The sequence below is a fragment of the Streptopelia decaocto genome, assembly GCF_964273445.1.
Source record: "Streptopelia decaocto genome assembly, chromosome: 18".
Lineage (NCBI taxonomy): Eukaryota > Metazoa > Chordata > Aves > Columbiformes > Columbidae > Streptopelia > Streptopelia decaocto.
In genome coordinates, this window is record NC_138673.1 from 500,572 (window position 1) to 524,604 (window position 24,033).

Consider the following 24,033-nt stretch of genomic DNA (forward strand, 5'->3'; position numbering starts at 1 on the left):
CTTCTCTGTCTGATCTGGTACGTCACAATCACAGAGCCTAGCAGCTCCTCTTTTTGTAGAGTCATGGATTGGTGAGGTTGGAAGGGACCTCTGGAGGTCACCTGGTCCAACACCCCCACTCAAGCTGCGTCACCTAGAGCAGGTTGCCCAGGACCATGGCCAGATTCTAATATCTCCAAGGAGGGAGGCTCCTCAGTGTCTCTAGTGACCTGTGATCAGTCACCATCGCAGTAGAAAACTCCTTACAGAACCACAGGCTGGCTGAGGTTGGCACGACCTCCGCTCCACCTCTGGACACTCTGGTAGGTCAGAAGCAGGAAAGACTGAAATCCTCCTGTGCCAAAGGAGTTGGTTGGGTGATAAGTCCTCCATGAAAGAGACGGAGCCCCAGTTGGTGGAGGCTCCCGACAACCCAAGTCCAAATTTGGTGCTTATTTTGATCCAGAGCATATGAGCTTTGGATCAGAGAAGACTTCTTGAGGACATATATCTTCACTATCAAGTGGACCGTGTTTGGTGGTAGCTAGTGTCTGTCTTCAGAAGTTGTTCAAAGAACATTATTAGCTCCTGAGATGGAAACGAGAAGAGCATGTCGCCCCCTGACCATCGCACACAGGCGCCGGATCTCCTGCAGCACGGCGTTTGGGCGCAGTCCCTGTCCCAGCACCGGGTGCTGTGGCCCCGCTGAGGCTGGTGTGGGAAATCCTGCCCATCCCTTGGCCCCAGAAGGACAGAACTGAACGGGGGATTAACTCTCCACAGGCTGCGAGAAGCGGGCAAGCCAAGCATTAGTGGGCATGACTTCCAGAAAACTGGATTAACTGCGCCTTCAATCCATGTCCTCACTGTCCTGCCATGGGCTGCCGCCTTCCTTGCTGACTCTCCCGTAGCCTCCTGCCAGCGTACGAGCGGATACAAGGTCCTGGAGTTGCATTTGGCCATTATAGTATTGCTCTCCATGGGAAGCGGCTGAGATTGGTCCTTTTTCAGTATCTTTCTAATTGTTTTTTAGCCTGGTTTTGTCATTAGTCAAGTGTCTTTAAATCAGATAGGTGAAGCAAGCACAGCGCCTCTGTGCCGCCTCTGCCAGACGGTGAATGGATTTTCCACCAGCCTGCAAGCTCTTAATGAAAGTACTGAATTGAACTGGACCTCGGAGTGACCCCTGCGTGGGTCTCATTCCTCATTTTTCCCCAATCCGACTCCACATCTTTAATTGCCTGGTCCCTGTGTCCGGCCTGACGTCGTGGATGTGGTGTACCCGTACGTCGCTGCCTGGCGCCGGCTGCTGCACACTGCGGGAGAACCAACGGTGCACTCTCCTTGCCGCTCTTCCTCGCTTTCACGTTTTACTTTGATTAAAGCCTTCAGCTGTCCGGAGCCTGGTTTTGCTTCTGAGCGGTGTTAGATCCACGGCACCCTAGCAGCAGTGCCTTTTCACATCTGCAGCAGCTGGAGGTTTGTGTTGTCGTTGCTGAGCGTCACCGGTGTGTGTGGAAGCTGCTGTTCGCTGAGTCAGCGTGGGGCTCTGCAGCCTCGGAGGAGAGCGCTGCTGCCCTGCGGGAGCTGCTGCAGAACCGCATGCGCGTCGGGCTCTGCAGCCTCGGAGGAGAGCGCTGCTGCCCTGCGGGAGCTGCTGCAGAACCGCATGCGCGTCAGGCTCTGCAGCCTCGGAGGAGAGCGCTGCTGCCCTGCGGGAGCTGCTGCAGAACCGCATGCGCGTCGGGCTCTGCAGCCTCGGAGGAGAGTGCTGCTGCCCTGCGGGAGCTGCTGCAGAACCGCATGCGCGTCGGATGCGAAGCGTGGGCAGTGGCCGCGTGTCTTGTGCACGGAGCAGCCCCACGCCCGTGGTGTGAGTGTGAGGGTTTGCATCGAGCGGCCAGAAATGTGAGGCGGGATAACTTGGAAAAAGGCGGGTGATGGTGAAAAGCCTCTGTCTGTCCGGGTTTGTGAAGGAGGATGAGGATGCACCACGACCATAGTGTATGAGGTGGGGAACACAGCCACATCTTGTGACCCAGGATGTCCACAGATGTTTAGAAGAAACGCTGGCATGAGATTTCCCCAAGTCTTCCCCTTGGGGAACGCAAAACCTGCTGTCTGAAAGGTAGAAAGGTCACCCTGGCGGGAGAGGGAAGTCCCCCCTGGGAGAGCTGGGGCAGAGCGGCTCCCCTGGCCGCGTGGTCACCGGGGTCCGGGGAGGGTGAGCCCTGGGCAGCGCTCTTGCCCGAGGACCCTCTGCCGGACACGCGGGGCTGCGCAGCCCTGGCGGCAGGGCACGGCGCCTGCACACGGCTTTGCTTACACAGCAGGGACATTTTAAACCGATTTTTTAAGTGTGCAAATGATCAGACAGGTAGCAGCGATTGGCAGCAGGGGCTCGGGGCAGAGTGCGAGGGCTGGCGGGGCAGAGCCCACCCTGTACCGGGGGATGAGCCGAGAGTGAGCAGCACCGCGAACGGGGAACGCAAATCCCGATGAAGAACGAGAGTGAAGTGGCAGGGGAGGGTGAATCCCAGTGTGTGCAGAGGGAGCAGGCTGGGGAAGCTGTAATTAAAGGAGACAGATGGCAGGAGCAGAGGAGTCAATGTAGCGAGGGGGTGGAGGGCTTTGGAAGAGGCTGCAGAGACCTGGGGCCAGGAGGGAACGGTGAGTGGGTGCCGAGGAGGGACTGTTGGCATCAACACGAGACCATACACAAAAATATTTCCTATGCAAGAGCTGAGGAGGGCGGATGAGTCCTTGGCAGTTGGTCTGTGCAGTCGCTGACCTGCATCCGTCCTTTCCGTGCAGCCTGAACACATCCTGCCATTCTTTTGCAGGGATTTTGTAGGGTCTCTGCAATTTTCTGTTTGTTCCTGCTGTGTTGTTTCATCTTTCTTGTTAAAGACAAGTTGTTTTTTCTCCCTACCACCATTCCAGTTTCTGTGTTTTTATTTTGAGCAGTCAGAGGTAACCTGCCCTTCTCTGAGGGGCGCTGAGCAAGGACAGTGCTGGAAGTGTGGAGCTGTAAAGTGGGGAGCAAGCCGGGTTTGCTGGTCTGGGTGCTCCCCTTGCTTTTGGGATCCCCTGTTCCCTCCTCCATCAGAGGGGAGAGTTCCCCTCCAATGAATTAACGAGCACTGTGGAAAAGGTGGCTGGCGACAGTGTGGTGACACTGGCTACTGAGGCCACGCTGGGGAGGAGCAGGAGGCTGGAGTGAGCGTGCTGGGGAGCGCCATACCGGGGAGCGCCGTGCCGGGGAGCGCCGTGCCGGGCAGCACCGTACCGGGGAGCGCCGTGCCGGGGAGCACCGTGCCAGGCAGCACCGTGCCGGGGAGCGCCGTGCTGGGGAGCGCCATACTGGGGAGCACCGTGCCGGGCAGCACCATACTGGGGAGCACCGTGCCGGGGAGCGCCGTGCCGGGCAGCACCATACTGGGGAGCACCGTGCCGGGGAGCGCCGTGCCGGGCAGCACCATACCGGGGAGCGCTGTGCTGGGGAGCACCGTACTGGGCAGCACCATACCAGGGAGCGCCGTGCCGGGGAGCACCGTGCTGGGCAGCACCATACCAGGGAGCGCCGTGCCGGGGAGTGCTGTGCCGGGGAGCGCCGTGCAGCGCCGTGCCGGGGAGCGCCGTGGCGGGGAGTGCTGTGCCGGGGAGTGCTGTGCCGGGCAGCACCGTGCCGGGGAGCACGTCGGCGCTGTGGCCATGGCAGGCAGCGTCTGGCGCTGCCCGCGGCTGCGGGCCCTGCCTGCTCGGGCAGGGGGAGGCGGGAGGGGCTCAGCAGCAGCAGCAGCAGCAGGAAAGGCGCCGGGGCCGGGGATGAGGATGTGCTGGGCAGAGCTGGGCGGTGGCGGCGGGGAGGATGCTCAGGAGCCAGCGATGTGCTCGCCCTGCCTGGGCTGGGAGTCTCCAGGCAGCAGCGGGTGCACTCCTGTGCTCCTGAGCTGGATCAGGGGGAAGTTCCTGATCAGGAACAATTTCTTTCTGATTTCTGTAAATTAATAAATGAACAGAAGAGCTCAGCAGTGGGGCAGCCTTGTGATGAACATTGTGGAAAGAGGGCACAGCCCCAGCACGTGTGTCTTATGGAGGCATGGAGCTGGCTTGCTTTTGTGTTTGGAGCGGTGGGTGCATGAGACGGTGGATGGAGCAGACCTTGCCTTCCCTCAGCAGTCACCTGCTTGCCCTGATCCATGGCCCTGGGGCCTGAGTGACCCCAGCCTCAGCGAGTGAAGCCGGTTCCTGAGGTCAGCGAGAGCCAGCTTTGCCCTTGAGCATCTTCAGCAGGGGCCTGGCGGAGCAGGCGGCCGGGGGCTCTGCAGCCCGTGCCGGCACCAGCCCTGACAGGTGGCCAAGCAAAAGGATTAAGGTTTGATGTAAGGAAGAAATGCTGCACGGTGAGGGTGGTGAGACAGTGGCACAGGCTGCCCAGAGCAGCTGTGGGTGCCCCATCCCTGGAGTGTTCAGGGTCAGGCTGGACGGGGCTCTGAGCAGCCTGCTCTGGTGGGAGATGTGCCTGCCCGTGGCAGGGCTTGGGCTGGATCATCTGTGAAGTTCCCTTTCGACCCAAACCACTCTGTGAGTCAGTGATCCTCTGAAAAAGATAATTAAGCAAGTGCCAAACCCTGTGAATTGGATATTTTCCCATTTTGCCATTTTCCATCTCTTCCCTGCTGCCTCACTAGTGACACTCTGTGACCTGGGCTGCTGCTAAAGCCTCCCGATGACCCAAGCCCATTTTCTCTTTTGATTAAACGCATTACGATGATTGCTTGTGTGTTGCTATTTGTGGAGATGCAGCAGGCTGCCGAGCGGCGGGTGGCTCGTAGGGACCTTCCCGGCCTTTCTGTGCCCAAAGCGTCTGCTCGGCCACCCGGCAGAGCCGCAGGTTGCCATGGCTGGGTGACCCGGACGGGGTGTTCCCTTAGCAAACCCTGTGGCCCTCCAGCTGGGGGGGAGCGCTCAGAGCTGCTGCGTGCGCAGCGCCCGGGGCAGGGAGAGTGGGGAGTCAGCGTGAGCGGGACAGCGAACCACAGCAGCAGAAATACCAGCCGTCCTGCCTGCGAATGGGCCACGAGCAACGCAGCTTGTCATGGTCCATTTGGATCTCTCGGATTTACAGGACAACACAGTCTGTAAATTAAACTTGATTTTGTGAGCTCATTAGGAAGAAAACAAGCACGATAAACAAGGGCTCAATACACTTTGCACAGACTAGTCCCGACATGCAAATTCATTAGTTCTTCAATTAATGCAATTTCGAACTCAAAAGTTCTCAAGTTCATAACTTGCAACTTGTAACCCATGCATCTGTGAGCAAAACGGTGGCGCAGCAGCGGGTGGGCGTGCTCGCCCTCCGCTGGGTCACGGTGCAGGCGTCCTCCGTGTCTCACCGGCGAGCACAGAAGCCTCAGCAGTCTGGCTGCTGCTGGAGCCTCTTAAGAGATGTTGGAGCCACTTAAGAAACTCTTTCTGGGTAAGTTCATGTGGTTATACCTTCCAGCTTGGAAACTGGGTCTATACCATTGCCATTAGTTACTGGATTCTGAGGAAAGCACCAGACAACCAGTACGCAAGAGCTGAAGCTCTGGGTGGTAGGATGTCTTCAGGTCATTTTTTTTCAGCAGTGCTAGAAAAGGTTTTCTTTCCAGCAAGAGGTGATACTTGCTCTTTACCATGGAAATGTGCAACTCTAAAAAGAACTTTTCCACAACTCCCTGGCTGGCTGCCTTTCCGCACGAAGCCCTGTTTCTCTGTGTCCAAATGGGGTCACCGTATGTGATCTGCATCACCTTGTGCACGAGGTGAAGGATTTCCCAGCCCCTTGGTCAGGCCCTGCTTCTCCACGGCCCTGTGGGCTGCTCGGAGCCCAGGGCCCCTTGCTGGCATAGGCTCTCTAGCTTGGACTTGCTTTCTCATCCTGAACAATTTAAACATGGCGTTCAGGGTACATCTGCTTTTGGGAAGAGCCATGGTGTGTCCTGGGTCACATAAGTGCTGGGCTCATGATGGGTCCTGCAGAAGTGGGCTGTGCTGGTTGGTGTGCAGGACGTTGCCCGTGGGAGCCCCCTGCTCCCCGCAGAGCTGTTCTGCCCCTGCTGAGGAGACTGGCTGAGCGGACAGGCCGGGGACACGTCCAGGGAAGGTCCTGGGCTAGGCTGGTGGCATTGTGATCATGCTGTCCTGCAGAGCAGTGTCTGCTGTGGGCTGGGATGGCTGTTGCCCTCCAGAGCTCTGCCTCCTGCTCTGGGCTTCGGAGAGGTCCACAGCTTTTTATTTTAGTTTTTATAACTCAGTTGGATTGAGCTGGCATTGCATTCAGCTTTCTAGAACAAGGTCAGATAAACAAGTGCTATTCCTAGACCAGCAAGAAAGCAGCGTGGGCTGGGGTGCTCAGGGTGGTGGAGAGTATGGCCGGGTCACCGCTCGTTGCAGGAAGAAGCTCTCCTGATGGTGGCTCAGAGGCAACCTCCCAAAGGAGTGGAGGATAAACAGGGAAAGGTAGATCAAATGCTTTAGTGTACGGCCGGGGTGACAGGAACAAAGTTACCAAGGCATGTGAACCTCATAAAGTTCAATCAGGCAAAGTACAAGGTCCTGCACCTGGGTCAGGGCAACCCCAGTACCAGCACAGACTGAGGGAGGATGGATGGATGGATGGATGGATGGATGGATGGATGGATGGATGGATGGATGGAGAGAAGCCCTGTGGAGAAGGACTGGTAGATGACAGATGAGACATGAACCGACAGTGTGTGCTTGCAGCCCAGAAAGCCAAGTGTCTCCTGGGCTGCATCAGCAGCAGCGTGGGCAGCAGGTGCAGGGAGGGGCTGCTCCCCGTCTCTCTGCTCTCCTGGGACCCCCCAGAGCACCGAGTCCAGCTCTGGGTCCCCAGCACAGACAGACACGGACCTGGCAGAGCGGGGCCAGAGGAGCCGCTGAAACGGTCCAAGGGCTGGAACAGCTCTGCCCTGGAGAGAGGCTGAGAGAGCTGGGCTGGGCAGCCTGGAGAAGGCTCCAGGGAGACCTCGTGCTGGACCCTCAGTACTGAAAGGGGGCTGTAGGAAAGATGGAGAGAGTTTTGACCAGGGCCTGCAGTGACAGGACAGGGGACAAGAGTTTTAAACTGAACAAGGATGGGGTCAAGTTGGACACGGGGAAGAAATGCTGCACGGTGAGGGTGGTGAGACAGTGGCACAGGCTGCCCAGAGCAGCTGTGGGTGCCCCATCCCTGGAGTGTTCAGGGTCAGGCTGGACGGGGCTCTGAGCAGCCTGCTCTGGTGGGAGATGTGCCTGCCCGTGGCAGGGCTTGGGCTGGATCATCTGTGAAGGTCCCTTCCAACACAAAACCACTCTCTAAGTCCATGATCCTAAGATTAAGCATGGAACAAAAAGAAATTATTTAGTTGCCCCAGACATCTGTTACAAGACCAATTAATAAACCAGAGAATTGCAGTTGCTCGTTTGTGATCCCAAATTCAGCCTAGTTTGTGTTACTCAGACCTAGAAGAAGGTTTTGCTTTGCTGGCATGTGGAATGTCCTGTCACAGCCTGGGGAGGGCCCCGTGCACAGCGCTGCTCGTGTTCGGGTCGGCGCTGGGGTGGCCGGTGTCAGCCCACAGCCTGAGCCTGGGAGAATGAGGCAAAGCTCTGTGTCGTGAGACGTGCTGTGCTCACGCCGAAGAGCCTCGTCCCCTTTTTGTCTCAGCAGATAAAGGGAACTGAGGACAAGGTGAAAAGTGAGCAGCTTTGGTATAAATGATCATGACTTGCTCCTTTGTATCATGTGTGCACAGAACAAATTTAAAGCACTATATTCTCAGTGCATCCTTTTGTATTTCTCACCTGTTTTCTGTAACTCCTACTTTTGGAGTTTTACTCGCCATTGATTTACATTTATCTCTGCTTGCCCATACATGGTGGGCAGGAGGAGGAGATTTCACAGACGCTGGACCTGGGAGTCACAGGGAGCTGGAAAGTCCAGCAAGCGCCAGCCCGAAGGATGAGCTGAGGGTTTTTGTGGCATACTTGAAGAAGAGCAGGAACCTTTCAGCTGTTTTGGTAAATTAATAAAGGAAAATGGGAGAATAATGTATAACAGAAGGGAGAGAAGCACATGGGAAACACTTTCTTTGAGTGTGTGAGAAAACATGTGATGTATCTTTTGATGATTAAATTCTTACATTCCAACAGTAATTCAGGTTGTTACTGAGCAGTTGGTACCAAAACCAGACACTGCTGGGTCCAGTCTACCTGAAGTTATCGATGGGGAAGTTTTCCGAGAGCTGAGTAAGAAGCTGCCTCTGCCATTAGCGTTGATTTCCAATAAGTATTCACATACCTGATGGGCTCTAGGAGCTCAGCACGTAGCACAGAGTCAATTTTTAAAGGAAGAGAGAGGGAATGAGCTGGGTAATTATTGACTGATAAACCCGACCTTGCTTCTGGGCAAAATAATGGAGTATTTGAAGTGGAATTCGATCAAGAGAATTAAAGGAGGGTAAGACAATTAATGTGGTTCGGTGTTGTAAAATAGACCTGAGCAGCTTCACTTGGTGTCCCTGCCTGTGGGAGGGCTGGCTGTGCTCCCCAGCCCCGGCGCCGCTGTCCGTGTGCCCCGCGCCCAGCCCGGAGCTGCGGGGGCTGGCGTGTGCCCGGGGGGCAGCGGCAGCAAGAGGACCGGGCACTCATACAGATCGTGATGGTGCTTAGTGCCACCCTGGGGGGTGCATGGAGAGTCTGGGAGGAGAGCCGTGGGGAGCACGGGGCGCTGGAAGGAAAGCAGGAGCAGGCCATGGAAAGGGAACAAGCAGTTTGCTCATCAGCCAGCTGATTGCTTCCAGAGAGCTGGGGGCCCCGAGACCTTGCAAGTGACGCTGTAGAACAGCCAGGGATGGGTGTCTTTGAACAAGAGCCAGCAGTGTCCCTGGAACCCAGTGGGCCACCCGTGTCCCGGTGCACCCAGCGCAGCGCGGCCAGCGGGCAGGGGGGGATCGTCCCCTCTGCTCTGCCTGGGGCGGCCTCACCTGCAGCATCCACTGTGTGCAGGGCTGGGACACGGGAGAAAAGGAGACAAAGCTGCTGCAGAGTGTCCAGAGGAGGCTGCGAAGCTGGGGAAGGTTTGGAGGGGAAGCCGGATGAGCAGCAGCTGCAGTCCCTGGGTTTGTTCAGCTGGAGCAGAGCAGCCTGAGGGCAGAGCTCATGGGCTGCAGGTTCCTCAGCAGGAGCAGGAGGGGCAGGGTGAGCTCTGCTCTGTGACAGTGACAGAGCCCAGGGAACGGCAGCAGATGAGCCAGGGGGGTCAGTGGGACATGAGGAAAAGGTTCTTCACCCAGAGGTGCTGGACACTGAACAGGCTCCCCAGGGAGGTGTCACGGCCCCAACCTGACAGTGTTCAAGGAGAGACTGGACAATGTCCTCAGACACACGGGGTGACCTGTGGGGTGTCCTGGGCAGGGACAGGAGTTGGACTTCGTGATCCTTGTGGGTCCCTCCAACTCAGAACATTCTATGAGTCTGTGTAATAGAAACATCAGTTAAACATCTCACCTGCTTCCTTTTTTAGACACTTAAAAAGTCAAAAGCTACTTTTGCGGATCACCTCCAAACACAGCCAGATGGTACAGATGAGGAGTTTTAGGGAGTGCCCTTAGTCCCAGAGGAACCATAAGAGCTTTTCAGACCCTTCCATGCATCTTCTCTGTTCTGCTCCCATGTAAAAGCCTTGTGACGTTTTGCACTGATACTGAATACCAGCAGCATGTCTCCTTGCTGCATCACGAGCAGGATTCATCCCTGCTGGCACGCTGGAAGTTAAAACTCCCAGGGCTGCTGGCCCCTCACGACGGTCCCGGCCGCCTCCGTGCCCTCGCTCCTGGCAAAGGCAGATGGCCGGCTCTGCTGTGTCCTATTTCTGCAGCTCAGCAAGCAGCTGGAGCTCCTTGTGTTGCTTCTGCATGGAAGGGACAATCCCGGCTCTGCTCAGTTCTGCGCAGCTCTCTCCTGCTCCTCTGTGCGCGCCCCCTTTCTGTCATACCTTCTGCAATGGATTATATTGATCAGAGAGGAAGAAAGCTCTAGAAGATTAGGAAGGGGTTAACTCAGTGTCTTGCAAACCGAATGTCTGATTTTTAATTCTTCTTTTACTTAGCTTGAATAAATAAGTTGTGATGTCAGAGTGAGCTCTGTTTCCAAGAAGGAACATCAGCCTATGGGAGCTGAAGGACAAATGGGACTTAGCTGGAAAGTCCCTCTCCACAGGGCTGCTCTCCATCCATCCATCCATCCATCCACCCATCCATCCATCCATCCTCCCCCAGCCTGTGCTGGTACTGGGGTTGCCCTGACCCAGGTGCAGGACCTTGCACTTGGCCTGGTCGAACCTCATGAGGTTCACGTGGATCCACTCCCCCAGGCTGTTCATGTCCCGCTGAACGTCACCCCTTCCCTCCAGTGTGTCAATGGCACCGCTCAGCTCAGTGTCACCCGCAAACTTGCTGAGGGTGCCCTTGGTCCCACTGTCTGCGTCACTGATGAAGATGTTAAATAGTGTTGGTCCCAGTATGGACCCTTGAGGGACACCGCTCATTACAGGTTTCCACTTGGGCATTGAGACACTGACTGCAGTGATCTGGATGTGGCCATCCAGCCAATTCCTTATCCACCTGTAGTCCATCCATCAAACATGTATTTCTCCAAATAAGAGGCAAGAAACTTGTGGGGCGCCATGTCAAAGGCCTTACAGAAGTCCAGATTGACAATGTCTGTAGCTCTTCCTTTGTCCACTAACGCAGTCACTCCATCATGGAAGCCCACCAGCTTTGTCAGGCGTGATTTGCCCGTGGTGCAGCCATGCTGGCTGTCCCTCGTCACCTCCCTGTCACCCATGTGTTCCAACACGTCTCCCAGGAGCATCTCCTCCATGATTTACTGGGCACGGATTGACTGGTCAGTGGTTCCCAGCCCGGGGCTGGCACAGCCTTTCTAGCCAATCTCCTCCCTGTTGTGTTTTAAAACAGGACACTGTGGAAAATATTTCAACCAGCTCCGTAGATCCCCAGGAAGGATCCTTTATGGTTTGCTCCCACAGACTGGGCAGCTCGTGGGGGCTGCCAGCTCTGCGCTTACTCTTTTCATACGCCTTTAAGAAATACCCTACATTTCATAACTATAAGTGCCAAAATAAACAGGCACATCAATGGTAAGCTGTGAGAGAAGGAGGAAAAGTTTTAAGGCAAGAAAGGTTAATGTTGTAGATTTCCTTGGAGGAACTGTGGTCAGGATCTTTAATTTTTTGTTGAAATGCTATATCTTTCCCCAAAAGATCCTTTTTTCCAGCTTTGTCAGGGAACTCAGTTACAAATTAGTTTGAAGTGGTACTTTTCTTGCTGGCGTTGGTTGTTGTCAGTACAGAACTGCAGGTCCCGAAGAGGCGAAGGTTTATTAATCTGGACACTGAGTGAGGAAGCGTGGCGTACGGTGTGTGCAGCCCCCGTGCCAGACGTGCTGCGGCGGGCAGGCGTCCCTCACCCCGGCTAACGGGGAAGGGGGGAGGTTTCCCGCGGCCCTTGTGCCCAGGGCTGGTGCTCCAGAGGCTTTTCCCCCTTCGCTGACCGTGGTGAACGCGGCTGCTGCGCGCTGGGCGGCAGGCAGGACTGTGTCCCTGCCCCAGGGAGCGTCCTGCCTGGCAGCTCTGGGGGTTCCTAGTGCTGTTCGTCCCCTTCCCTGTGCTGTGGGGGATGCTTTTGGGAGCTCAGGGAGCTGTGGGGAAGGGGAACATGAAGGAACTGCGTTTTCCTCTTTTCCAAGCAGCTGAGGCTGGACTGGAGCTCAGTGGTGTTACCAGCCTGGGCTGGGCCTTTGCTTTCAGCCAGGCTGGTGCCCCACTTGCTGTTGGCAGGAGGAGAAAGGGCTCCTGCTGCTGCCTGCACCCCTGCCTGCACCCCTGCCTGCACCCCCGCCTGCACCCCTGCCTGCACTCCTGCCTGCAGCCCTGCCTGCACTCCTGCCTGCACCCCCGCCTGCACCCCTGCCTGCACTCCTGCCTGCACCCCCGCCTGCACCCCTGCCTGCACCCCTGCCTGCAGCCCTGCCTGCACTCCTGCCTGCACCCCTGCCTGCACTCCTGCCTGCAGCCCTGCCTGCACTCCTGCCTGCACCCCCGCCTGCACCCCTGCCTGCACTCCTGCCTGCACCCCCGCCTGCACCCCCGCCTGCACCCCTTCCTGCAGCCCTGCCTGCACCCCCACCTGCAGCCCTGCCTGCAGCCCTGCCTGCACCCGCGCCTGCAGCCCTGCCTGCACCCCTGCCTGCAGCCCCACCTGCACCCCCGCCTGCACCCCTGCCTGCACCCCTGCCTGCACCCCCGCCTGCAGCCCCGCCTGCAGCCCTGCCTGCACCCCCGCCTGCACCCCTGCCTGCAGCCCTGCCTGCACTCCTGCCTGCACTCCTGCCTGCACTCCTGCCTGCAGCCCTGCCTGCAGCCCTGCCTGCACTCCTGCCTCCCCTGTGCTGCTTGGCCTCCCCTCCAGGGAAGGTCATGGGGCCCTGGGGCTTCCCCAGGGGTGTAAGGATCAACCCAACCAAAGCCTCCTGGTCCCTCCCAGCGGGGACTGGGGTCACAGCCCGTGGTGCTGGTGGCCATGGGGACGTCCCCGCTCCCGGCAGCGCTCGCTGCCCGCAGGAGCAGAGCAGATGTCCCGGGCTGGCTGTGGGAGGGGGGGATCCTCACCTGTCCTCTTAAACATCATGTCCTGTCCCTTAGCGCTGCTCTGCCGTCGAGGTAACCCCGGCCGTAGCGGCAGTGATGTTGTGGTGCTTCAGCTTCCTGTTGCTGGATGTTACTCACCGTGAACAGTTAAATAGATTTGAGTGAGTCACTTAAACAGACGCCATGGATGTGAAAATAATTGTCTGGCAAGCCTGTGCCTGCCAGGTCGCCGAGTAATCCTCACACGTCCTGTGACTCACAGCCAGCCAGGAGGAGTGTTTTCTCCCTGCTGCTCAGTTGGAATATTTTGCAGGAAGGCAGCCTTGCTCCCCGCCTCGTGTCCCCTCCGTCCGTGCGCGTGGTCCTGTCCCCTTCCCGAGCGGCCAGCGCAGCGGGGTGCTCCCCACACTCACCGCCTGCCCTGTGCGTCCTCAGGGACACCTCTGCAGTGATCCGTCAGACCAAACGGACAGGGAGAAGCGAAAGAACGTAGCAGTGAGTTACATGACATTGTTCCATAGGACTGAAGGTGGATATGGCCTCCAGGGCCCCTGGTCAGTACCCTCCAGCAGGTCCATTAGGCCAGGTTGCTCAGGCCTTCACCCAGCCACATGTTGAATATCCTTAAGGACTGGACATCACACAGGCTCTCTGGGTCCAGAATTTGGCCACCTTCATGATGATGATTTTTTTTTCCTGATATCTAATTGGAATTTTGCTTATCCCAGCTTGGTCTGTCACTGCTTGTCCTGTTTCTGTGCATCTCCAAGTTTCAGCAAGAACCTGAAGGTCACCTCCAAGGACCAGCAGTCAGTCTGGCTCCGGCTTCTCTCCACCGTCCTGCTGGGTAGTCCCAGGCAGCAGTAGGAACCCGCTTTGCTTTCCCCTTTCCAGGTGAACAAACGCAGCTTTCAGTCTGTGCTGTGTTCCTGGCAGCCTGTTGTCCCTCGGTCCTGCTGGGTCTTTGCATCCCCATCAGCTGGGGAGTTCCTCAGCCCAGGATGGTTTGTTTCTTTATTAATCATAGAATCACAGAATCATTTTGGTTGGAAAAGCCCCTCAAGATCATCAAGTTCAACCATAACCCACCCCTGTCCCTGCCCCATGTCCTGAGAACCTCATGTCCATCTGTCCAACCCTCCAGGGATGGGGACTCCAGCACTGCCCTGGGCAGCCTGTTCCAATGCCCCACAGCCCTTTGGGGAAGAAATTGTTCCCCAGATCCAACCTCAGCCTCCCCTGGCGCAACTTGAGGCCGTTTCCTCTGCTCCTGGCGCTTGTTCCTGGGGAGCAGAGCCCGACCCCCCTGGCTCCAAGCTCCTTTCAGACAGTTCAGAGATCAGAAGGTCTCCCCTCAGCTCCTGTTCTCCAGCTGAACCCCCCAGGTCCCTCAGCCGCTCCATCACACTTGTGCTCCAGCCCCTCACCAGCTCCGTTCCCTTCTCTCAACTCGCTCCAGCACCTCAAGGCCTTTCTTGGCGTGAGGGGCCCAAAACTGCCCCCAGGATTTGAGGTTTGAATACAAGTTAAATAGAAGTTCTTTCAAGAATGGGGAAAAGACAAATAATTGGTCACTTAAATGAGAACTCAAACTGAAAATGTCCTCTTCCTTTCCCTGTATTTGTGCTTACTCTCTAGTAAATACATAATTGTACCGCTCCCCCCGGTGAGGCCGCTGTGTTGGCTTGCTCAGAAGTACCTGTGGCCTGGGGTGAAGGTATTCGCAGACATGTTCATTTTCTCCTTTTCCCAATAGTGCTGAAGCTCTTAGCTTTGAGTCAGAAATGTGTACAACCGTCGATAGGATGTGACCTTCCCCCAGCACATTCCCATCATCATGATTTTCTAATTATGCCTGTGACTGCCAGCTGGGAGCATACAGCATCAGAGCTACCACAGCCATTAAAATGACTAAGTTAATGCGCCTAGAGTCTATTAAACAAAGTTTTATTGAATTAAGTAAGTCTTGATCCCATCAAAATCAAGAGGGAGCATTAGGGTGGCAGCATTTCTGAGAAATCATATTTGAATGGCAAGTGTTTTTTACTTCCTTTAGTATCTGGATCTTGAGATATGGCAACATGCTGGTCTCCCTGCTGCATTTTAGGGTTGGCCAGTCCCACGTTTGGGGCACATTTACATCCTTAGCAAGCCAGCTGGGCCACCACAAGCCCGTGGGTGGCATCTCGTACCACGCAGCCTTTTTGCAGCTATGCAGCTTGAAGGGCCGCCCAGCTGGGAACCCACGTGCTGAGCACAGAGGCTGCGCCCCCCGCTCCAGCCCTGCTGATGTGCTCAGGGGGTCTGGCGGGTGCTGAAGCACAGGGTGGCACATCCCAGCTCCTTCAAGGACACTCTGGTTTCTGAGAGAGGAACCTGGATGAGATCCCAGGCTCACAGAATGGTTTGAGTTGCAAGGGACCTTCACAGATCATCTAGTTCCAACACCCCTGCCATGGGCAGGGACATCTCCCGCTAGACGAGGTCACTCAGAGTCCCGTCCAGCCTGACCTGGAACACTTCCAGGGATGGGGCACCCACAGCTGCTCTGGGCAGCCCGAGCAACATTTCTTCCCTGTGTCCAACTTAACCCCATCCTTGTTCAGTTTAAAACTCTTGTCCCCTGTCCTGTCACTGCAGGTCCTGGTCAAAACTCTCTCCATCTTTCCTACAGCCCCCTTTCAGTACTGAGGGTCCAGCACGAGGTCTCCCTGGAGCCTTCTCCAGGCTGCCCAGCCCAGCTCTCTCAGCCTCTCTCCAGGGCAGAGCTGTTCCAGCCCTTGGACCGTTTCAGCGGCTCCTCTGGCCCCGCTCTGCCAGGTCCGTGTCTGTCTGTGCTGGGGACCCAGAGCTGGACTCGGTGCTCTGGGGGGTCCCAGGAGAGCAGAGAGACGGGGAGCAGCCCCTCCCTGCACCCGCTGCCCACGCTGCTGCTGATGCAGCCCAGGAGACACTTGGCTCTCTGGGCTGCAAGCACACATTGCTGGCTCATGTCCCATTTGTCACCCACCAGTATCCCCCCGTTCTTCTCTGCAGGGCTGATCAAGGAGCTTCGCTCTGATCCAGGTTTACCGAGCACAGCTTGTGGCTTGGAGGTGCTGCTGCAATGCTGGGAAATGTCCAACAGGACACAAGTGCCCAGAGGTCTCGCGGTGGTTGTGCTGTCAGTGGTCAGCTCAGAGCCCATTCCTGGCGTTTGCGCTCGGGAGTGGGGGCAGATCCAGCACTGCGCCAGGTCCCATCCGTCACACGGGGCTCAGAATTTCCCCAGCTGATGGAGTCCCTCAGGTCTGGTACATAGTTTCCTCCTCTCTCTAGCCAAGTCCATAGTCATGGCAGCCCAGGAGATTCTTGTCACAGCATTCTTGTCCTGGAGCGGTGGCCCTGAGCAGCTGAGGCTCAGCGGCATCCTCCGTGCTCACAGGGCTCTTCTCCTGGTGGCAGCCACACGCATCGTGCAGGCACATGTGGGATGCCTGTGGGCACTGGGAAGAAGGGACTCACTGTACCTGTTTTTATTTGTGACTCCTGTGCCCCTGCTTGTTGAAACGTGAGAATTGCTTTTCACCCTCCTGCCACTGCTGGGCGGCTCAGAGTCGTTCCTGAGAGAATGGGCTGTGGGGCTGGGGACAGATTCTGCCTGCTTCAGCCCTTACTTTTCTGCCCAAAGCAGCAAATTCAGGCTGGGGAGGGAACACACACACACACACACACACTGGCTGCCAGTGGAGGACACGACCTGTTGTAATGCCCTGGGGAGGGCTGGCCGGTGTTGCGGGGGCTTGGAGTGATCAGCCCGTGGTGAGTGTCCAGCAGCGGTTTTCTCTGCACTACAGGACTGTATATCCTGCAGGGCGGGGGGCAGCTGGGGCTGTTTTCTCTGCACTACAGGACTGTACATCCTGCAGGGCGGGGGGCAGGTGGGGCTGTGCCCAGCTCCCTGCTTGCCCACCAGCAGCCGGGTTATTTCCAGGCCCAGGACTGTGAGGAGAGCGCAGTGGGGTGTGTGGGGCTCCCAGTCTGGAGGTGGGAGTGCTCACAGCTCCGGGCTCCACGTGCCTTGGAGCTGGGCAGCAGATTTTACCCATGTATCCAGCACATTGTGTTTGCTCTTTTCCTTCTCCCCAGAAACGAAGGAGGAGCTGGAGGAGCTGATGTCTGACATAAAGAAGACAGCGAACAAAGTGCGCTCCAAGCTAAAGAGTGAGTATTTGCCTGCAGTGCTGCTGGGGGGCTCTGCCCGCGGGGCCCTGCCCGGCAGCCCCGCAGTGGGTGGCGCAGCTCCCGTCATGGGGTAGGGAGCATTGCTGCCCTGGGTCTTGCTCCTTGTCCCCACTGCCCAGCACCTCCCACGCGTTCCCCGTGACCAGAAATGCTGTGACACCCTGGCTGTCACCTCAGCTCTGTGCCGTCAGCAGCTGGGGTTTGACTCAGGTCAGGGCAGTTGGAGGTGGTTGGTCTGGGTGGAAAAGGGCAGGGGACAGACACAGTTTGGGCCTGTGTGTCCTCTGGCAGCCCGAGCTGGTGCTGAGAGAGGTCACAGAGCTGGAGGAAGGGACAGCCAGAAGTGGCGGCTGCCACTGTTTGCGGGGATCACTCGGGGATGGGTGTCACCTTCCCTCCCCCTGGCACCCTCCAGCTGCTTTTATTTGCCCTTTGGGAAATTGCCCCCTTGAGCCCCATTCCCAGGATGCAGCCGAGGGGACGGGCCATGAGCCCCAGTGGGCTGTGAGCAGGTCCCATGCCACCAGCACTGGCAGGTGTTGCGCTCTGAGCAGACCCACACCATGGCCAAAGGTTGGATTGCCAGTGCTGAGTGGTTGAAGAGTTGCTGGTGTGGGATTTGCAAGCCCCAAAGAAGAGTTGGCTCTTCCCTAGGAGCCAGGTTGGCATGGTGGTGGGGAAGAAAGGGGCCATTGGGCTTGGGGAAGGTTATCCCCTCCCATCTCATCAGCATGCCCCAGCGTCCTGACACACCTCCGCCTCGGGCAGTGCAGGGACAGGGTGCGGCCAACATGACCATCAGTTTGCACCATTGGAAGAGTCAATCAATCTCTTTGACAAGTGGAGAGTGAGAACAACGCGACTGTCAGCCCATTGATGGCCGGGGTTGTGCTGGAGCACTTGGAGAAGCCCAAAAGCCCAAGACTGGACCCGGGAGATTGAGGGGGCGGCGAGGACGGCAGCATGTTGAGGCAGGAGGCAGGTCCCCTTGGCGCAGCTCAGGTTTCCCTGCAGTGCTCTTGGACTTCAGCGGGATCTGGGTGAGATTGGTGCAGGAACTTGTCTGTGTCTGAAGGGGAGAGAGGAGCTGGTGCTTCCCACAGCAGCAGCGTTCTCCCTAATACCAGGGTTCCGTGGGACCCCCATGGGCATGGAGGACTTAGAGGCAGCTGGAGCCTTTTGTTGGGTTTGTCACTACTGACGTGGCCATGTCCCATGTGTGTGCCAGAAGGAGACTTGTTCCTTGTTGTCCCCTTGCTGCCATCTGTCCTCCCGGCACATGAGCTCAGCTGGACCCAGGAAGGAGAGCTGGGCGCCAGCTTACCCATTTCATAGACCAGGGATCCCTTCCCATGGACCGCGCTGAGATCCCTGGTGTCCGGGTGGGGACGGGGTTTAGCCTGTGCAAACCAAAAATCCTCCTCCACAGTTGTTATGTTATGTAGTTCTTAAGGGGCTTTGAGAGCCTGAAAGGTTGAAGAACAGGCTCTGATTCCTGTTTCCTTCATCCAGAAAAGACTCACTGGTATTGTATTTACCTGGAACAACAGACAGTTAGTCCTTGTGCTTTTTCTTGAATCGCCTTGTGGCCAGCATGATCTATGAAAGAAAACAGTCAGGACTCATCAAAAACACCATCTGCTGACAGCGAATTGACTTCTTTAGAACAGACATTGCTCATGCAGAGGCTAATTCTAATTACCAGCTTCTTGGGAAAATGTGATTTTATTAATTATCCTAAATGCACAATGTTTGCCAATACTGTTCCTTGGGAACAGGGAAGGGTTTATGACAAGTGTGGAGGAAGAGCAATAGCTGATGCAATGTGCTGGGCAGGCAGCAGCCGGTGTGCGCGCAGGCAGGGGAATGCACAGAAGCGCCAGGGCCGGCGGGCTGTGTGAGACGGGACCTTTCGATCAGCTCTAGATACAGACGCTTCTTCCAGGACAGAGTAGGAGGGCGTGCAGAATTTGTGCTGATGTTCTCCAGCACTTCCCCAGAGCATCCTCTGCTGTTGGGCACCCTCTGCCGTCACCATGAAGGGTTTTCCAGGCCCACAGTCTTTACAGCACTGCTACTCTCTGCAGGGTGGTACCATGGGACCACCCGTGTAACCAGCACACAGCAGAATCACAGAACAGTTTGGGTTGAAGGGCCCTTCCCAGCTCCCCCAGTGCCCCCCCTGCCATGACAGGGACATCTTCACCAGCTCAGGGTGCTCAGAGCCCCGTCCAGCCTGGCCTGGGATGTCTCCAGGGATGGTTCAGCCACCACCTCTCTGGCCAACCTGGGCCAGGCTCTCACCACCCTCAGGGCAACAATTCCTTCCTCATGTCCAGCCTGAATCTCCCTCCTTTAGTTTAAACCATCACCCATTGTCCTATGGCAACAGGCCCTGCTCAAAAGTCTGTCCCCATCATTCTTATCAGCCCCTTTTAAGTCCGGAAAGGCCACACTAAGGTCTCCCGGAGCTTCTCTTCTGCAGCTGAACCCCCAGCTCTCTCACCTGTCCCCAGCAGAGCTGTTCCAGCCTCGGGTCATTCCTGGGGCTCCTCTGGCCCCTCCAACACGTCCATGCCTTCCTGGGGTCATGAACACTGTGAACTGTGCTACAGGGAGTCACTGGATTCGGGAGCCTGGCAAGGAGGGGTTGGGCTGGGAAGCACGGAGATACGGGCTCGGATCTGCTGAAAGAGAAACAAACCACAGATGCCCACGGCGGTGTCGGTGTCCTGCGCTCTGCCCCGTTGCACTGGATGGCGATGAGGGGCAGCTCCAGGGAATGGGGAGCTCCTGCTGCAGGAGGAACCTGCCCTGTGCTGGGCTCGTGGGACCTGCTCCAGTGAGGAAGGTGCTGGGGACAGCCGAGCTCAGAGAACTGTGGGACAACTGCATTGGGAATGGGATCTTCAGCCAAATGTGAGAGATGCCACCAGCTCACACCTGGGGGTCTACGTGGAGACAGGTGTCTGCAGCCTGGGCCAGCCTGCTGATGGCAGCTTTCTTCCAGGCTTTTTAAGTCCCTGAATTTAAGCTTTTGAATTAGCACATCTCGAGCTGGCCTTGAAGAACAGATTTCCACTGCCTTGTTCTGTGCCAGACCCCTGCCCTGCAGCCCCATGCTCCCTCCCTGCCCAAACCGTGATGGGGTGCTGCGCAGGGCAGCGCTCCTCCCTCATGTGATTTATGGACTTCGGGCAAGTGACGAATTCATCTCAGCTGCACTACTGGGCATCATTAAAAGGGCAGATCTCCGCTTTGCTGCAGTGGAGTGTTCAGCAAGATGCTGCACGTTCTTGCCAGCCTGGCGAGTCCTCCCCGGGCAGGGCTGGGCAGCTGGCACACCTACTATTTTTAGGGTCCCTGGAGACATCTTGAGCTTTGGTATTTTACAGACATTTTAGCTCTGGGTTTTCTCCTCCCCTTACCTAGCAGGGGGAGAACAGCGCTCCATTCTGTTTGAGTACCATAAAGTGCAGAGATCAGACCTGAGCGTGACATCTATTCTGTATTGAAACCCGCGTTTACCAGCCTGGGAGTGATGGGGACGGCCCTGGACAGCACCGAGTCCCAGCTGATGGCCGGCACTGGGTGCTTTGCCATGATGGAACGGGGCTTTGCCGACAGTCCTGGCGCAATCACGGGCTGGGGAGCTGGGAGCTGCTCAGTGCCAGGCGCTCCTCGATTTGCAGCCTTTTACAGCCCTTTTGCCAAACCACCCCTTTCCCTTCTCTAAACAGTGTGAAATAATCTGTGTCCTTCTACCCTGCCCAGGTATTGAGCAGAGTATTGAACAAGAGGAAGGACTGAACAGGTCATCTGCTGACCTGCGGATAAGGAAAACTCAGGTGAGTGTCTGCCCTGTGGCGCTGGGACGGGGAGGACGGGAGGTGGCTGGAGGCAGCTGAGGGGTCCCGGAGGTGATGGGAGAGGGGGCTGCGCTTTGCTTTAGAGCAAGAAGTTCTGGTGTGCAAATCCTGGGGAAAGTAGCGCAGCACATTTCCAAATGGACCAGTGAAAAAGCAGCCTGAGAGACCTGTGACACCAGCGCGTGACGAAGGGGCTGCGGGCGAGGGCAGCAAGCAGGGCTTTGTCTGTGTGTCCAAGTCTGGGCATCGGTGTGAACAAACCGGCATGTGGGTTCTGCACATTTATGTTAACCATCTCATTAAAGGTGATTTTATCTGGAGAAAAAATGCCCTCTGAAGTGCCAGCTTTGACGGGAGAACATTTGTCTGCAACATGTTCGGAGACCTGAAGTCTCCATGTGTTTCTGCAGTGCCTGGAAGGATGATTGAGCAGCTCATAAATGAGACCTCATTTGCTCACCTAAACTTTCCCTTAATCTAAGCAGACGAGTGGCGTTTGGAAGAGCACTGTGCAGGCTGCTGGGCAGGTTCTTCCCCGTTGGGTCTGTGATTGCCACTCCACCAGGTATCAGTGTGGCTTCACAGCTCAGGGAGCGTTAGACTTCGGAAGGGCTGACACGACTCTTCCTCTTGTTCCTGTGAAACCAAGAACTGGCACTTTCTTTTGATGGGCTTCTTAGCAGTGTTATCCAGGGGCAGATGGAGGGACAGGGTCCACCTCCCTCTCCTTTGCCCGGCTGCTCCCCAGGCTGTGTTGTGCTCAGTTGTGATGAGCAGTCGTGCTGTTCTCGCTTCAGTGGGGTGGAACGTGGTGGGGTGTTGAGGGACATGGGGCTTGTCCGTAGGCCCAGCAGCGCACACTGAAAACCGAAATCACTAACTCTGCTTTGAGCCGCAGGTTGGGTTGCATGACCTCCTGAAGTCCATTCTAGCCTGAATTGTCCTACAATTCTGAGTAACTCCCCTCCCACCCCCGCAAAGGCAAGAAATAGCTTAGAAACCTTCAATGGAAGAAACGTTCAAGTGTCTTGTAGAAAGGCTTTTCTCTCTCGGGAGCATCTGAGTGCAGTGAGAAGCTCTGATTGCTGCAGATGTCCCTGCTGAGCACACTCCAGTTCTGGCCTGGGCATCTGGGAAGCAAGGGCTGGTCACAACCATCGCTCTGATGTCCACAGTGGGTGCAGTGGGAAGACTCTGAGAACACCAACAGAGTCAGTGGGGTCGTGGCAAGGCCAGTGACTTGGCAGAAAGTGCCGGAAGGTTTCCTTGAGGAAGCAGCAGGCAGGACCTGGGAGGGCAGCGCTAGGGCCTCGGGAGAGCTAAGGGAAAGGACACGGAGCTGGGGACAGGGGAGGTGACCGAGCTTCATGCACACCTCATACAGCCTGCAGCATTGTCACAGGTTAACTCAGAAGAAGATGATGACCTGAGGTCTCAGAAGACAAGGATACCCATGGTCTCCAGCTGCTTTTGAAACCAGGGCTTGAATTTCTAAATAGTGTGTAGTTTGTGAAAATAGGACATACTCACTGATTTTCTGAAGTCAGAGCTATGTAATTGTGTTGGACATCCCAGGATAGCAGAGCATGTCGGGATGGAGGCAGCAGAGATCAAGGTCGTGGCTCTAGTTGCCCCTGTTGGATCAGCCAGCGGTGCAGGTTTATCTGGATCAGGCGCACGGTGGCACCTTGGCCCAGCACGCGTGCGAGCTTCACGCTGACCGGAGCTGCCGTGCTCTGCCTGCACCTGCGTCATCCTGGCACACGGAGAGCGGCATTCAGGGCTTTGCTCCACCACAGAGTCATGGAGAGGTTTGGGTTGGAAGGCTGTCTCACCACCCTCATCATAAAACATTTCTTCCTTATGTCCAGCCTAAACCTACTCTTTTTCAGTTTGAAACCACCACTTCTCGTCCTGTCACTGCAGGGCCTGGTCAAAAGTCTCTCTCCCTCTTTCCTATAAGCTGCCTTTATATATTGAACAGCTGCGGTAAGGTCTCCCTGGAGCCTTCTCTCCTCCACAAGTCCAACTCTGTCAGCCATGGAACACTCAGTCAAGGAACTGGGTGATTTTCTTGCAATTTGGACATTTCTTAGCATTTCTGCAGGCGCTGTCCCCAGGGGAGAGGAGCTCCCCAGGGCTGCAGCTTGAGGCCGTTGCTGTGGGAGGCTGAGGTGGGCATGGAGCACCCTGCTCCACCGCGGGGCTTGGGCTTCTCACCAAGGTGCTCTCAGTCTCCTGCAGCTGTTCATGTGCCCAGGAGTGCTGACCCCTCGCTGGGACCGTGTGCCCAGCAGTGTGTCCCCAGCCGTGTGTCCCCAGCAGTGTGTGCCCAGCTGTGTGTGCCCAGCCGTGTGTGCCCAGCAGTGTGTGCCCAGCAGTGTGTCCCCAGCAGTGTGTGCCCAGCCGTGTGTCCCCAGCCGTGTGTGCCCAGCAGTGTGTCCCCAGCCGTGTGTGCCCAGCCGTGTGTGCCCAGCCGTGTGTCCCCAGCAGTGTGTGCCCAGCCGTGTGTGCCCAGCCGTGTGTGCCCAGCCGTGTGTCCCCAGCCGTGTGTGCCCAGCCGTGTGTGCCCAGCCGTGTGTCCCCAGCAGTGTGTGCCCAGCCGTGTGTGCCCAGCCGTGTGTCCCCAGCCGTGTGTCCCCAGCCGTGTGTGCCCAGCCGTGTGTGCCCAGCCGTGTGTGCCCAGCAGTGTGTGCCCAGCACCACTGTGTGCCCAGCCGTGTGTGCCCAGCCGTGTGTGCCCAGCAGTGTGTGCCCAGCCGTGTGTCCCCAGCCGTGTGTGCCCAGCTGTGTGTGCCCAGCCGTGTGTCCCCAGCCGTGTGTCCCCAGCCGTGTGTGCCCAGCAGTGTGTCCCCAGCCGTGTGTGCCCAGCCGTGTGTGCCCAGCCGTGTGTCCCCAGCCGTGTGTGCCCAGCCGTGTGTGCCCAGCCGTGTGTCCCCAGCCGTGTGTGCCCAGCACCACTGTGTGCCCAGCCGTGTGTGCCCAGCCGTGTGTGCCCAGCAGTGTGTGCCCAGCCGTGTGTGCCCAGCAGTGTGTGCCCAGCCGTGTGTGCCCAGCCGTGTGTGCCCAGCCGTGTGTCCCCAGCCGTGTGTTCCCAGCAGTGTGTGCCCAGCCGTGTGTCCCCAGCCGTGTGTGCCCAGCCGTGTGTTGTCAGCAGTGTGTGCCCAGCCGTGTGCCCAGCCGTGTGTCCCCAGCCGTGTGTCCCCAGCCGTGTGTCCCCAGCCGTGTGTGCCCAGCCGTGTG

The 24,033-nt window shown here is 57.1% G+C and overlaps 1 protein-coding gene across 2 annotated transcripts in view; it reads left to right on the forward strand.

Annotated features, from left to right (window-relative positions):
* The window catches only part of STX1A (syntaxin 1A), an 83,259-nt gene that overhangs the window by 41,221 nt on the left and 18,005 nt on the right, over positions 1-24,033 (forward strand). For both annotated transcript variants that reach the window (XM_082068310.1, XM_082068311.1), the window contains exons 4-5: positions 16,826-16,900; positions 20,696-20,769. In XM_082068310.1, the coding sequence (XP_081924436.1) occupies positions 16,826-16,900; positions 20,696-20,769 (149 nt within the window). The remainder of the gene's footprint in view (positions 1-16,825; positions 16,901-20,695; positions 20,770-24,033) is intronic.